Source organism: Scomber scombrus, chromosome 19, assembly GCF_963691925.1.
Source record: "Scomber scombrus chromosome 19, fScoSco1.1, whole genome shotgun sequence".
In the NCBI taxonomy this organism is placed as follows: domain Eukaryota; kingdom Metazoa; phylum Chordata; class Actinopteri; order Scombriformes; family Scombridae; genus Scomber; species Scomber scombrus.
Window position 1 is genome coordinate 11152911 of NC_084988.1, and position 16823 is coordinate 11169733.

Consider the following 16823-nt stretch of genomic DNA (forward strand, 5'->3'; position numbering starts at 1 on the left):
TTAAACTTACAGTGAAACACAAAATATATGTCCTGCTCTCTCCCTTTCTAGACGCACCAAGGAGCTCGAAATCACAACCATGTGCATTCTTACCTATTCTGGGACATAACCATAAACACATAATATTAGGAATGTTCTTCCCAGGTGCTAAATTTGCCCATACGGTTTCCAGTGACTGCAAAGGGAAATACTCGATGTACCAGAGAGTATGCTGTATGATCAAAGGGAACATTTTTTCCTAAATGTTCCTTCCAAGCAGTTTTCTTCCTCTTGTGTTTTTCCCTGTTCTTACAGGAAGTGTATGACTTTAGGTAAACAGGAAAATATTTAGCTACCAGGGTGTTTGTTCTCTATAAATGATAATTTTGAGTATGAAAACAGCTCATTGTTGTGTAGATGAACATATGGATAGTCAAATATTTTCCCTGCAAGCTGCTTCTGAGATGGACCTGCTTCTTGTCAACATTCCCTATTAGCTAACCACCACCATATCACACACACACACACACACACACACACACACACACACACACACACACACACACACACACACACACACACACACACACAGACACACACAGACACATCGACACACACAAAGCCTCTGTTTTTGTACGCTAAACAAGTTGCCACAGTAACCGGGAGGCGATGTGGTGCACTGGAAGGAGTGGGGGGTGACCAAGGGCGCCTCTCGTGGCCTTAGAGCACCTTTTATCAGTCTGAGTAAAGCCAATTGAGATTATCTGAGCCAGGCCTGATAACACTGTTTTCCCTCGACCCGTGAGCTGCTAATGGTGTGTGCTTAGAACAACACAACCAGGAATCCTCCAGAGATGAGGGCCAGTCAACTGGGATGGATGGATAGATGGATGGACCTGAGGACCTACGGCCCTGGGAGAGACACAGAGGCTGACCACAGGGGACCCAGAATTCCCAGCCACTCGCTAAAATATATGTGTGCGCTGTAAATCAACACATCAACACCATGGACATGACCACAACCACCGCCAGTGTGTCCGTAGACTAACCAGAACACAGGAGGCTCACAGGGAACACTAGCTGCAAACCTCCAACCAAAAGCCCATGTTTTATTATCTACATCTGGTGGTCTAGCTTATTATGGCCTGCCTCTGCTCAATGTTATAGCACAGAAACATCAACACACACACACACACATGCACACACCATACACAGAGTACCTCTCAGCATGGGAACTCCATGCTGTCTTCAAACAAATAATTAAAGGCAAGGTTAGGGGGTCGTGTGGAGGTCATTCCTTGGGATAAAGCTCAGAATGTGTACATTACCCGAGGAGAGAGTGGGCCAGTGGGGGCAGTGGTCCATTGCTGTTTAATGTGGGCAATTGGCTTCTTCTAGCCATTAAGCCTTAAACACATTTTCAAGTTGCACATCAAAAACTGCAGTTGCAGTGCTAAGTATGCTTTAGAGCGTGCATGTGAATATGTATGCACATGTCCGTCAATAAGTGTGTATGTGCATGTCAGTGCATTCTTCAGACACTACTGCCAATCGGCCTACAGTAGCACTTCTCACTGACATGCCCTAAAATGGCGTGACCAGCACATATGTACAAATATATGTGTACGTGCGGATACAGTATGCATCACTGCTGGGACGGGGAACCCTACTCCATGACGAGATTGTATGAGTGGTAAATTTACTCATGCTCTGAGTGTTTTGACTGCGCAGGTCACAGAGGAAAATAACAGGCAGACATGAATGATGGAGCCAGGGCAGCAGGAGTCCACTTGACACGGGGTCTCCGCCAGGCTGGATCAACACCGTATCCCTGGCTACTAATATCTGCTCACACACACACAGAGGAGGGGGGGTGGAGGAGGCTTCAGAGAGTGCCTGCTTAGGTGTTAAATACCCTGGCTAACATTCAATGTTATGCTATACCCAGTGTGTCTGTGAGTGTGGAGGGATTGAGGGTATGTGGTGGTTAGAGACAGAAGAAGAGACTTAAATCTAATAGGGAACTTGCATAATCCTATGTACCATATCATGTGCTGTTGTTTTATTTAGCTGAGCCCTTCACATTTTAAATCTTTATCCTTAAATGCAACATAATGCAATGTATGTTGACAAATACTGCATAGAGGGACTGACAGTCTGAGGATGAAATCACAGCAAACCAGTCTTGTCTGACCGAGTACTTGTATTTACTCTTTTTTTTTTTTCTTGCTTCCTCATCTCAATCTGTCAGAAAGGCCTTGTTTCTGGTTAACTGACTTGCAGCCACACCTGGTAACTCGCTCCTGTTGTCAGCATTCCTTCCCTGAGAAATCGTCATGCCAAACCACCCTACCCTGGAGCACAGCCAAGAGAACGAGAGGGAGGGAGATGAGAGAGAAAGAGAGAGAAAGAGAGAGAGAGAGAGAGAGAGAGAGAGAGAAAGAGTGTGTGTGTGTGAGAGAGAGAGAGAGAGAGAGATAGAGAGAGAGAGAGAGAGAGAGAGAGAGAGAGAGAGAGAGAGAGAGAGAGAGAGAGAGAGAGAGACTCATTGCCTGGCTGGCCAATTGCGGTGGAGATCAGAGGGAACCCAGCCAATCAGGAGTGGGGTCACTCGTTTGACGAGTTTGTGATGAAAGAAAGTAACCGAGCCAGAGCCAGATAGAGACAGGAGAGAGGAACAGAGAAATACTAAACATGTCCTCTTTGATAAATGAGCGCCAGACCGCTTAAATGTAGCCTTGTAGATGTGCAAAAAAAGGAGCCCATTTTAAAATTGTGATATGGAAATTGTTGACAGTTTATTGCCTTCATGGCTGACCTGCACATGCCCATTTATTCGAGCTCATTTGCCAGGGACAAGGGGCAAGTTTATGTTTGTCAGAAAGATTCCCAGGCCCCTGTCTGTCTTGGCAGGAAGATTAGATGCAACACAATCTGAACAAAAACGCACCAAACTCAATCCCTGATCACTGCTTGCAAACATGACTGTCCTCTGGTTCCTATTAAAGCTCATTGCTTCCATACTTCCGCTTCAGAAAGAAATAAAGATTCCAAACCCCCAGCGATTGAGTCACAACTCGCAGGAATCAAAGGAGGAAAGCTTCAGTTTGATCCTCTCCCCTCAGAAAGTAAAAGGAGTAAAAACACTCAATGTCCTTTGACCAGGAAGTGCATGCAAATTAACCCCATGAGGAGGGTGTGTTTAGTATAAGCAAACACTAATTATGGTCCGGTCAGGAAGTGGGGCAGTCTGGGGCTACTGAACCTCCAACACTGATCTACTGTAGTGTCAACAACACTGATTGAATCAGCTCACATGCTCCTAACAGGCCCCCTGTAACAGTTTATACATAGCTTGCCACCACACTGAACCTACAGTATCTGTGGATTTATCATAAACTATCACAAAGGAGCTTTTCATAGGTCCCACTCCTCCAGGATGAAGATAAAGGACAAAGAGATAGGGTTGGAACGAGGAAGTTTCCTCCTGCTCATCCTATCAGAGACAGAGTTTCTCTTTTTCTAGTCCTTCTTCCCTTCCTTAAGTTAAAACAGGAGTCAAGAGACATAAGCCGGGCGAACATTACCTCACCCCAGTGTTTGATTTAGTGCAGATGTGAAGCGGAGCAAGGCAGGATCGTTTTTTAGGAACGTCGGAGAGGGCCCACGTTTAGGGCAGCCACTGTGTTTACATAGTTTATACCTCTGTCTCCCACTCTCCCTCTTTCTCTCATCCACAGTGCCTCCATACCCCCCTCCACACTCTTTTGTCTGCCTCTCAAAGGGGGACTGTTTCACCTCTCCTCCATGGACTTTCACTGACCTGTTTTTCTTTCCCTTTTTATTACTCCACTCATTGCCCTTTTGTGGCATCCCCCCTCAGCCCTATATGAGTAACATTTGCATTGCTCTGTCAGTCTAGCTGTAGAAGTCATTCCTCTCTGAAACCCGGGGAGTGCAAGTCATTAAGACTAGAGTGGAAAATCAGACAAAGAATTATATATTTGTGTTGCAAACTGACACGATTTAACGAGCAGCTAATTAAAATAAATCAATAGCACTGCGGCATGCTTGCTCTCTGTCTGTCTCTCTTTTCTCACTCTGATTTTCTGTCAGCACCAAAGAGGTACTGCAGTGTGGAGTGCAATACTGTTCTATTGATGGTTTAACCCTTAAAATCAGGCTTCAGCTATTGTCTATGCATTATGATAAATACATGTGGATTCACTGGCTCATCACAGAGGAGTAAACGTCTTAAAGTCCTATTCAATCTGGATGAAATATACAGCAATAATCCCAGAAGTAAACTCTCTAAACTACAACAACAACAAAAACAACAGAAGAAACAAACATAGACATCTCTCCCTCTATTTACCCTCCCATCTAACACCTTCTCCCCTCTTCCCCCTGTCCAGTGAGGGCATGTCACCCCTGGGCCTTGCAGTCCAGCGGCCTGACCCCTACATGGCGGGCTGTGCGGCCCCAGCTGCTGACTGTCTGTCAAACACCTCCAGAGCAGCGTTGGGCCAGGAAGACCACGCTTGTTGCCCCTTTGATCCAGCAAGCAACAGCTGCTGCTCCACACAGCAGCACTTTGTTCCTCTGTCTCCTCACCACACTCTGTCCTACGGCACAAAACACAGAATCCAGTGCAGAAGTGGAGGGAGAGAAAGGAGAGGAGGAAAAAATGTGGGGTTATGGAGGGAGGGGGTTAAAAAAAAAAAAAGCTTGCCCGTTTTTTCCTCCGTACAACATCAACAAGCTCTGACAACAGCAGCGGGGGTTTTTCTTGGCCCTGACACAGCTTTCAGGCATCTCCTTTTTGACGCTTCACCCTCCCTTCTCTTTTAAGAGATATGATAGTTATTGTTCAAATCAGCCAGGGTGAATGGAATGGACCGAGACCAAGCCTGCCCCAGGCGTCAACACACCTGTATGAAAGAGACCTTATTGTAGCAACCCAGCATGGCTAACCTGCCCTAGCTCTACCAGTTTTCAGATGTTCAGTGGGGGGGTGGAATCATCTCTTCTTTCTCTTTCTTGCAGACTGTCCCCTAATATTTCCCTTCATTAACCTCCCTTTCCTCAGAGGCTGGCACCTCTGCCCTGGAATGTTTTTACTAACAGTGTTATTTTTGAATATCACCAGCAGACAGGGGGATTAAGGAAAGAGTTGATCCACATCCCCCTTGTTAGCGAGGCCCCTCTTCTCTTACTCTTGCACTCCCCTCCCTTAAGACAACACCTTATTAACGTGCATAGGTGCACAAAAGGTATTCTCTGCCTGCCTAGGAGCTGAGAGACCAACAGCTGTGTTTCCCCTTGTTTGAAGAGTGTCTGAAAACATCCAGCATATGTCAATATTAGCCCCCGTCAAAGGTTCCAGCACATAGCGCATGACAGAGGCCGTCAGTGCTGGAAGGTAACGTTCATTCCTCATAAGCCAGTTTCTCACCTTTTTGGGTGGGTGAGGGCTTCCTGCTTTCATGCAGGGCCAGCAAGAAATAGACCAGAGACATGCTGGCAGGGTGGCACACACACACACACACACACACACACACAGGAAAGAGAGAGGGGGAGAATAAAAAGACTGAATGAATTCAGCACTATCATTACCCCAGTCTATCCATCAGTCCTCATGAGATGAGTGGGTGTGTTTACAAGATCGCCCCATTTTCTGAGTTGTGAAGAGTGCCACCCCTATCACCCAGATTTCCCCTTTTTCCACAATGCCCGGCCCATTGGGATCCTTTGTATGTCTCTGCAGGGAGGGCAGGTATATCCATTTCCATCCACTTCCCACTACTATCATACAAATGTGTGACTTTTTTTGCCTCTCTGTCTCTCTCTCCTGCACTATCTTTCCATCTCTATTTCGTTCACCCTTTCTTTGTCTCTCGCTCTGTCTTCTTCTGCTCCCTTTCATTCTCAACCCTTTTTTCCCTCTCTGCCTGGTAATCGAGTGAGAGATTCTGCGACTCTGTGACTCCCCCTTATTGTCAGATATCAAACAGGGCGGCTTTGTGGATTACCATGGGAAGCTGATAATGACATGATAGAGGCGTGATATTTCAAACAAAATTGAGTGTCAATTGCCTGCATCGTCTAGGCAACACAAGTGTCTGCGTTGCAGCAGCCAGGCAGGAAATAAGGCCAATCTATTTCCTTTGCTTCATATCAAACGTCTCTCTTCTCCCTCCTTTATAAGACTATAATGGGTTCAGCTCAAAGAGGAGAAGAGGGGGCCTGCCAAGAGGGGCTTCAGCAGCTCTGTCCTTACACAACACACAGACAGGCTTGGGCACACTTGTGAGCATACATGTGCCATACATGTACACACACTTGCAGACATGAACTTAGACTAAATCTCAAATGCATTAGCAGAAGTCTGAAAGCAGAGCTAGTGGGAGGGTGCACATGGAAGGGTGCCCCCATTTTAATACCCCACCCCCAAATGTATATACACATGCTCTATCTCCTGTTGCCACTTACTCTTTCCCCTTACTATAAGCCATGAATTCAGGGCAGTGAAAATGCACAGCAGTTTGAACAATTAAAAAGTGACACCTGAACCTGGCAGATAGACTGTCAAGATACTTTAATGCCCAGGATTAGGTGCCACTGCACTTGGAGTATTTAAGAGCCAGACTTACAGGGGAGTACAGGATTCAGTGTGTGTGTGTGTGTGTGTGTGTGTGTGTGTGTGTGTGTGTGTGTGTGTGTGTGTGTGTGTGTGTGTCTGTGTGTGTGTGTGTGTGTGTGTGTGTGTGTGTGTGTTTGTGTGTGTGTGTGTATGTGGAAAGGGATTCTCCCTCCTACTGGGATGTCATCATCTTCTCATCTTTGTGTCTGTGGCGTGAGTGTTTCCACCAAGCACGTTTTCATGATGTGCCTGAGTGAATGCGTTTGTGTCTAGCACATATTAGTGACCACGAGAGTCATCGGTCAAATGTTGTCAGGTTGCCTCTGACTTCTCTACTGAATAATTAATTAGAGTTTCAATTGCACATAATCGCTTTGACATACATAAGCATGAACACACAGGCACACAAACACACATGTGCAGGCACGGTCAGAGGCAGAGTTTAGGGCTAAAAAGCCCAGCAGCAGGCAAGTGATATAAATAGCTGTTGTTTGTGGAGGAGACTGCTGGCAGAAGCACCACTGACACTGTAAAGCAGACCACAGGGACTCTGATGTGCATGGTGGCCTGAAGCGAGCCCTCTGCCTCTCAGATCAACTCAACCACTGACTGTGTACAGCTTTGACTGGCCTCCTTCATATGTGACAGCTTGAAACAAATAGTGTCTCACAAAAGCTACATTCAATTCAGCCTACACTGCAGAATATTGTCCTTAAATTTAAGTCTGTGAACTGTCATGACTGATTCTTCCTATAAAGGGTATAGAAATGTAAATCCAAATGACCCCAATACCAAAAATGCTTTATTTTGTGGGTGAAGATGAAAAAATATCTAAGTTTTACTCTGATATCTGCCATTATTTCAGAAGAAATAGTGTAACTTTTTATCAAATGGCAGGTATATCATTTTGGAGACTTGCTATTTCTTCACCTCATACCTTTGAAGACGGTATGAGGTGAGACCGAAGAAAGTCTCCCATACAGTATAACAAGAAGATGATAAAGCAGATATGTCTTGGGGGGCTACAGGCAGACGCCCCCCTACCCCCATTTAGGGTAAAAGCATTCCTGCCGCCCTCCCTTCCCCCTGCACATGCTCACAGAGACTCCCAATTGAAACATCATTGTCGGTAATGGGAGGAATAAATATTCATAAGCCTGGGAAGAGAGAAACCCTAGATTAGGGTAATATAGTACCCTTCATTGTTCTCCCCCTTCCTTTCTCCTGCTATTCCTCTGTATCTCTGCATCTAGTTATGCATGTAATAGTGTGGGCTAATAGTGGCTAATTCCTCCAGCTACCTCTGATAACTTCATCAAAGTGCATGCCAGTGTGTTTGTGTGTGCATGGAGAAAAGGTGGCAGCAAGCTACACCGTTTAAGTCTCACCTCTCCCAAATTGCAAATTACCAGGTTTGATAACGGCAAGATTTTAGGCCATGTTCCAATTAAGACTGGATTTGTTTTTCTGGAGAGACTCTATGAGAGACTCCTCCCTCCCTTCCCCTCTTTCCTTGCTTTGCACAGACTCTACTGATATATCATTCATAACAGGCCTGAACTGGGGCAGAGCATGGTTTAAAAAAACAAAGGGCTATATTGATTTATAGGGTCTTCCATGATGGGCTCATTGGCCTGCACCTCAAAGCCACAGAGGGCACAAGGCCATTAATCATTGCTTTAAACAATATGCACAAGCACACATTGGCCACTAGGATCCTAAATGATGTCACTGCCTAAGACTGCCCCCCTTCATATACAAATAATTACTTTTTTTTAATTAATACTAATCATTACCTATTTAATCTATTTTTATTGCAAAGTTTAGAGGAACTGATTGGATAGCATTGCACTGTAGTTGTGTCTGACTGACTGCATGTGACAAATTCAAACTTGACTGATTGGCTGATTGACAAAAAGGTAATAATAGATGGAGCGTTGTCAAGGATATGATTACAACTTTCTCTTCCTTTCATATCCAAAAACATTCACTGTTGTTATGTCTTAAAAGAAGGGAGGAAGGTAAATTGATATTATTTTGAATGTGACACCACGCAAACAGCGCAAAGATAGAGGAGCATGCTTATTTACATGTGGTTACTGTGTATCCAAACAGAGGGAGAGGAAAGAGGGATAGTGAGAATGCAAAGCGTGAAAGAGCAAGGTAAAGAAAAACAGAGAGAAAGAGAAAGAGTGAGAGAATGAGCATGCCTGGACAAAGAGAAATACCTAGTAGAGGTTCACAGAGTTTAAAGAGCTCAGCCTAAGAAGGAGCTCCTGTCCTTTGGCTCCAACACACACACATACATACACACACACACAAACACCCTTAAGGCCATTCTGTTACACCTGGTCACCTTTATCCCTTTTAGTCCCTCCCCCCCAACAAACCCATATCCCTCCTTCCAAACACAAACACACCATGCACAAAAAATCCAATCCACAACATTCAGCCTTCTGCAACACATCACCAACAAGACACACACAACAGCACCCTGTGGCTACCACACAGCTCCCCTGGCTATCTCCCTCAGCAGATAAAACTAATTATTCCAAATCTACTCTGTCAGATTGTCTGATCCTCTGGGGCCTGAGTTTAAATCTCTCTCCGTCTCGCTGTTTCTCTCTCAGTCAAAAGCCACAGACAGACCAAGAATCTGTGCCAACTGACCTCCAGAGTAAAAACATAAACAGAGTGACTAGCCATAAAGACACATATAGCACCATAGCAGCTGAACCACATGAAAATAGACCTTACCAAACATCTACTAGAGTTGAAGTTAGATTTCCCTTTAAATACATGGCTATAGCACTAAGTAAATGCACCAAATAAGCAGTGATATAGCCTTGTACTCTAAACAACTTTTTTTTTAATAAAAAAAAAAAGCATGACATCATCTAGCAAACAATCCAAAGGACTTATGCACCTATTCAGACACCTACTCCCTCTGTTGGCACTTGCCGTTGGCACCCATGTTAGGCTTTAGAGCTAAATAACAGGCCAATATCCCAGGCTTTCCAGCTGCACACCCTGAAAGCCCATGGAGAAACCATTCGTCCCTATGAGCTCTAAAGGCAAATGGAAGCTCATAAACAGAGACTTGACTGTATAGACTTTGCATTTTATCTTTCAGCAGTTTCCCTTTATGAGCCAAGGACCTCTATAACAAGGGGAGGGAGGGGTGAGCAGGATGGGAGGATGGCAGGGTGAGAGTAAGGATGACAGTAAGGATGTTAAGAAAGAAGACGCCGGCAGAAAGAGCAGAAGAATAAGAATGAGGTACAGGTTGGGAGAAGACAGAGGAGACCTAGGGTCACAAATCTTGCTGCTATTCTAGTGCGTGACATCTTCGCTCGTTTGCGGCTGCTCATTAACAAACAATACTGCTGTGAAATTGGTTTAATGACAAAGTAATAAAATTGCTATTCTGCTCACAGATGGCCTCAGGCACAGGGAGATTCTGGCAGGCTTACTGTGGCTGCCCGTGTGCATTAAGCTGCTTGTTCATGAAAACAGCATCTTACACTTTCTTTCTCACTATCACCAACCTTATTTTTTTTCTTTTTAAGTTCTCTCTCTTCCTGCAAATGAAATAAATTAACCTACTTTCCTCCCTTGCATTCTCCTTGAATTCTCCCTCTCCCACACTCTCACCCTCTTGCTCTCCCTCCTCTCTCTCTGGTGTATTCTCTTTCTCGATCTCTCTCTCGATCTCTCTCCAGTTCTCACCCCTAGTACAGAAATTACCATCTTAAAATAAAAAAAGGAGGCTCGCCCACGCAAACGCAGCTCGACTTCATTTCAAACGCAGAGCCCTTGTTATTAAACGACCCACCAATAAAACCAAGCCGTTGAGGAATAAAAGAGCCAAAAGGAGCAGAGAAGTACAAAGACCTCCCTCCTCCCATCTCTCTCCATCTCTCTCTAATGCTTTCTCTGTAATGCCTCTTTCAGCTCTTTGCCTCTCTATCTCGCCTCGTCTGGCTTCGCTCTCCTTGCATGCCGTCTTTGCTGGGAGAATTCCACAGCCTTGGAGAGTCTTGAGCTTGTAATGGGAAAACAAGTAAAAAACCTTCAATTTTTTGTGTGTGATTGCCCGACAGTGCCAGTTATATTAAAGCAACACCTGTTTTTCATAACAGAGGCTGGCACTGGCCTGCTCTGTGGCCATGCTGGGTGTCCATGCCATTCTATGACCCAATATGCCCCCAGTGCCTGATAAAGTGGGAGTGGGCCCTGTTAATCACACTGAACATTTCGACAGACTGAGCGGCATGTGCTCATGTACTCACACACAGCACATATACTCTGAGTGCACACATAAACACAGCAGCACACATTAGCATCAGCTGTTTAAGACTCCCATGGCTTACACTGTGAGTACGGCATGTGTCTAGATTGCACCGTGAACAGATATTTGGATCTGTAACAACTGCTGAACAAAATGAAAAACAAAATGAGACCTACTACAACTGGGAGTCTGTTCTATTTTACTCTGCCAATAATGAAAATATGTTTTTTTTTTCCAAATGTGTTTCTCTCTCCAAAACAGATAAAATGGGATTATTATTACAGCATCAAGAAAGCAGCCAGATCAAATGAACTTAGCGGGTAGGGGGTGTTGGTAGGGGGGCTGGCACTTGGGATCTGACAACAGAGTCAATTCTGCTAATTAACTGCCAATTAGCGGTCCCTAAATGAGAGGGATCATGATGCTTGTGTTGGCAGCGCCCTGATAGTCTCTCTCTCTCTCTCAGTCAGACGCAGATATACACTCATGCTAGAGACACACAAAAACACACACAGCCGCAACCTCTCCACACTCCAGCTGTATATTTAGAAAGCCAGGGGCATAAGATGGCCACTGCCGGGAGTCCCTGGTTGCAGCCAAAAAAAGGCCTGACATTTCCATCTGGGTCAAAGTTAGACAGATAACCACCAACTTGAGTCAACTAGCCCACCAATGTGGCAGAAAGGAAGAGATAGAAAAGTAAGTAATAGGCAGTAATATAGAGGAGAGTAAAGAGAGGGGAACGAAGGAGCTCAAAAGCATGTGTGACATTCATAAGACTTAAATACTAAAAAAGTTGGAAATAACAGAGCCTGAAAGTGGGCCAGTTGCATAGCTTTATATTGCATTGGAAAATATTAGTTATTATTTTGCATTTCATAATGGGCAAGCCCGCCAAACCAGAGGATCATAAAAAATCATAAAAAATCATAAAAGCCAGTGTTCCTAAGTGTATCATTGGATAGAGAATGGGGTTGGAAAATGCTTTGCTAAGTGGAGGAACAAATTTGGCTTTGGTTTTTCTCTTTCTTGTTCTCAGATAGTCAAACAAATGTGATTTAGTGTAATAACATTTTGCATGTAAACCTGCAGTACAGCTTATACAGTATGTACCTAATTTGGGTGATTTGAATGCTGAAAAGTCTGAGGGGATCCATGAAAGAGAGAGAGAGAGAGGGAAAAAAACAAGATTCAAATGAAAATGTGAATCATACTGTGAAGAGAGCTGCAGTGCAGTCGGTTTAGACTATATCCTAGTTCAAGTCAGTTTATCTCCATGCTGTGATACAACAGGATGGGAGGAGAATCTGGATTCTGCTGTATGTAGAGAGGCAAAAGTTGTAAAGACATGTGAGTTAAAAAAAAAAAAAATAGGTTCTCCATTGTTGTATCTTTTTGGCCTCTCTTTTTTAATTCTACCTGTGCACCTGCCTTAAACAACCATTGATTGGACAATGGAAATCCTTTTGGGAAACTGTTGCTCTAACACTTACAGTCCATACAGTTGGTTGCATATACTGTAATTTTGATGGTGTCATCTTATGAGCTTTTTGTGCTGTTGCTAAAATACAATTTCAAAAATCAAAATTTTATGTAAGGTGATATGGTAACTGTCTATTATAAGTATACTTTGTCTTTCTGGTGAAAGGGGATTCTTTAAAGAAGCAAACAATCAGCCTACCAATGCCCTGCCTTGCATGGCCGGAGAGATTGAGCCTATTTCATCTCCTCAGTGGGCACAGGCTGCTTGGCGCCGTCGTCTGGCGGATATACTTCCCTTATCATGTGACCTGTGCTCCAACACGGGGCAAAGGTTGGCTGAGATCCGCCCCTGTGTCTTAATAACTCACTCATTGTATTCCTTTCTGCTGCTAATTAGAGCCTCTCCCCTGTGTGTGTGTGTGTGTGTGTGTGTGTGTGTGTGTGTGTGTGTGTGTGTGTGTGTGTGTGTGTGTGTGTGTGTGTGTGTGTGTGTGTGTTTGTGTGTGTGTGTTCATGTGTATGTGTCTATGCATGTATTCCCCTCTGGGCAGTAGAGAGCAGGCAGAGAAGTAAAAATAGAGTGTGGCTTAGTGCCCTCTTTATTGTTATTAGTGCTCCAGTGGCACAGCAGTCAGTCATCATAGATGCCAAGAACTGACATATTCGCTCTCTGACTCGCTCTGCCTCTCTCTGCCTCTCTACTCTCTCTGCCATGGAAATGACCAACTGGCTGCCTGTGAGATGAGGGAATAATGAGGGGACGATTTCCTTCCTTTTTTTAGATGCTGTTTCTCTCAGTCATCTGTCATCGGCGTCATCTCTCAGGCCCATGTAATAGCCTGTGTGCGTGTGGTTGTGTGTGGTTGTGTGTGTGTGTGTGTGTGTGTGTGTGTGTGTGTGTGCGTGTTAGTGTGCGTGTGTGTGTGTGCACTGCTGCAGTGGTAAATAACAGCAGCATAGCTGGTATGTGTGTGTTTACGGCAGTGAGTGAGGGCACATCGTGCTGGGTCTGACGCTGAGACATGAAAGGATTCGGTCAGGCCCCATTTAGCCCAGACTGATAGCAGGACACCAGGAGCTGCTGAGGCAGGCAAATATACCACTAGATACTGTAAACTGTAAAACGCTTCTCTAGTGTACAGACACCTGAGTCTGCCGTTTCACCTACTTCACTTTCCCACAATGCCGTGTGTGACATGGCCCTCACCTTTTCCTGCAATCTTAAACAAATGCAATTACATGTCAAACCACTCCCTGATTCTGTTAGCATGACGCCAGTTGTCTCAAATGTAAGCAAAGCAAACACATGATCGCTAATGGTCAACTAATGGTGTCCCGACACTGTATGCTTATAACATCTCGGTGCATACAGAGAGAGCATAGTGTCCAATCAGAAATAATGTGCATAACACACATACACACACACTTGTGCACACAGACAATACCACTAACATGAATATCAAGTCCTCTTTCTAGTCTGCTCAACACCAGTGCAGCGAGATTGTGGACTTTCACCTTTTCCTTTGTTCCTTATTAACATCAGAATAATGGTGTGGGCTACAAACAGGTGAGGCTGCTAGCTAATGATATAGCCTAGATGTAGGACTGAGTGTTTCGTTTAGTACCAAGACTTTCAGACCAACTGCAAAAGGTTAACTACAGGTTTTGTTTTCTGTCTGTACAGGTGAGCTGCAGGTAAACTTAAAGGGAGGTTGGAGGGTATAGTTTGGGGAGGTTTGGTGGGGCAGGAGGGGAGAGAGCGAGATGCACTGTCTATTGACTATCACACAGAGCACCCTTGTGCCCTCGCTGGGCTGCGATTCTGCCGGCGGACAAAGCCCTGATTCAGCACATCCTTTCCCCGAGGGAGAGCTCTGGAAACCGAAGACAGCGGCCACCCCCTCCACTTCCCCCACACTCATCGTCTGCCTCTGTCTCTCCCTCCCTCTGTCTCTATCTCTCGCTCCCTCTCTTTAGCCGGTAACGTGGCGGCGGCCAGGCATCAAAGGCAACTACAGAACAATGCGAGGGCCCAGCCAGGAATTTGAAGAGATTTTAATTTTTAACAGGAATTTCATATGGCAGAGTTCTGTCGCATTCTGGATAGAACGTCTCAGCGGCCACTAGAATCAGAAACCAGAGGGGGGAAAAAAGGGCACGACCCAAACAAAGACAGACATTTAACTCACTGTCTTGCCTGGTTACAGAAGGAAAGAAAACTTCAGCATCTTCTCTCTTTCTCATCTTTCCCTCACTGTAAAATAGCCAATAACGTGGAAGCATCCAACAGACGTTGTCAAAGTTGTCAATTCCCACAGAATGCATCATAGATAGACTAGCAGAATCTGAGCCTCTCTAATGACTTTATTTGTGAAAATTGATTCCTGTTGTGTTTTTGTTAACACAGCTGGTGTAACATTAATATATAGCTCCAATACCACATACGTGTCAGTATTTATACATGTGCGTGTATGTGTGTGTGAAAACAGGGTTCATGAGGATGTTACCCAGCACAAGATTCTTTCAGACCTCTTTATAAATGGATCTTAGGCATTACAGTGCCAGGCTTGGATTTCATGGCCTCTGAGAAGGCAGGGACTCTTCTTATATCTATCTCTGTCAATGTCTATGTCTCTGTCTATTCCTCTCTCTCACCCCTCCCAGGTTAGCAGACTATTTCTGCATTAATCACCATGACACAAGCAAGGCAACTCAATTTTCTGCTCCTGTAGGTAAGGTGCGTGGCGTCCTGAAATGGTGGCACGAGGCATGAAACAGGCAAGCAGGGGCTAATCTTTGGTTACTGGTGTAATTGAAATGCTATCCACACTGTAGGGTGCATTAAAGTCTGATAACAGCGGTTCCTGTGGCCAATTTAAGTAGCTAGACTTCCCTTGGCTAGAAGGGAATAAAGCAAAGGGTGACAGAGAGAGAGAGATATAGAAAGAGAGAGAGAGAGAGAGAGTATGTTAGGATGGAGGGGGGGAGGACAAGGGAAGGGGGCTGATAGATAAGGCCAACAAACCAGGCTAATTCTCCAGGCATGTTTCTCATTGTGATCCAGGAAAAATGAGGGAAAAATGAATCACGGAACCAAAAAATCAATTGACCCTCGGGTGGCTTGTCAGGCTGCGAGTCTGATAAACCTAAAAGCTTCGTTAATGTCGGCCTGCCTGTACCCAACAGATAGAGCACTTTGTAAATGAACTCGCTTTGATAAATATATTAAGGAAAGCTGTGAATAAAAGGCACAGACTTGTCATTTGTAAATAGAACCCCCGCTACATGGAATTAGAATGATAAAATGGGGTTCCATATAATTAAGTTTGTGTAAGACCTGAAATCCGTGCAAATACCTTCCCTGAATTTTGAAAGGAAGCTGTCAGTTCAATTAATCTGAACATCACCCTGAGAATGTACTGAACAAAATTAAGCTGCAGATAAAACCTGGGCTAGTATTTTGATAAGTAATTCCTGTATCATTTCTTTGCTTCTGTGATCATTTTATTTAATCCACCACCCCCAGTTATGTGCTAAGCCATCTACAAAGGCCCTGCTGGCCAGGCCACCAAAACCTTAATCCACCATATAGCTTCTGTAAAACGGGGAGGGGGTGGAAGGCAGTTTTGCCTTTTTGTGGGGGCACCAGTGGTTGAGCTAGGTATGGTTTTGGATGAAGGGGTGGGGTGGGTGTGGGGGCTGTAGGGATAGCTTATGATCTTTGCCTTTCTCCCTTAAATATATCCCACTGAATACATGTGCATCAAACCACAAAGACCACTGACTTAGCCGCGGAACACTTTGCCGATAACACCGGAACATCCTGGTAGCTTACATATAATAATGTTACAAAGGTTGTGTGTGTGTATATCTACGTGTACACCTCTGTGTGTGTCTATATGCAACGGGGAGGGCTGTACATAAACGGTTTTCACACTTTAGGAGTATTAGCTGTCTTGGCTGGTGGGGAGAGGGAGGCGAAGGCTTTTGAAAATGAAAGGCAGAGCGATGCTGGTGGTTGAGATAGGACGAGCGGAAATCTTGACTCACCAGTTGTTTACTTGTAAGATGGTTAGTCCTGTATCTTGGGCTAGCTGCTTCTTCTGCTCTTCAGAAGGGTATGGGTGCTGCAGGAGCAAACAGACAGAAAAACACACACATGAGCCTCTTTGACATACAGATTAGCATAAATATTCACGCATGTAAGCACTCATAAAGAGAAGCGTTGGAAAGGGAACACATGCTCCGAGTCAAGTTTCTGGTTGTTGCCTATTACTATATGTATTCAATATGTTCCCGTGTTTGTTGTATTGTGTAACCCAAGACTGCACCTTCTCATGACCTCCACCCAACCCTGCCCTTCCCTTGCACAGTATAGACATTCACAGCATACATACGTCCACCCACCCATCAACACACACAGACACA

General features: G+C 44.8%; 1 protein-coding gene across 3 annotated transcripts in view; it reads right to left on the reverse strand.

Moving 5' to 3' along the window:
- meis2a (Meis homeobox 2a) overlaps window positions 1–16823 on the reverse strand; it is a 78310-nt gene that overhangs the window by 7870 nt on the left and 53617 nt on the right. For all 3 annotated transcript variants that reach the window (XM_062439855.1, XM_062439854.1, XM_062439856.1), the window contains one exon: window positions 16446–16522. In XM_062439855.1, coding sequence (XP_062295839.1) covers window positions 16446–16522 — 77 coding nt within the window. The remainder of the gene's footprint in view (window positions 1–16445; window positions 16523–16823) is intronic.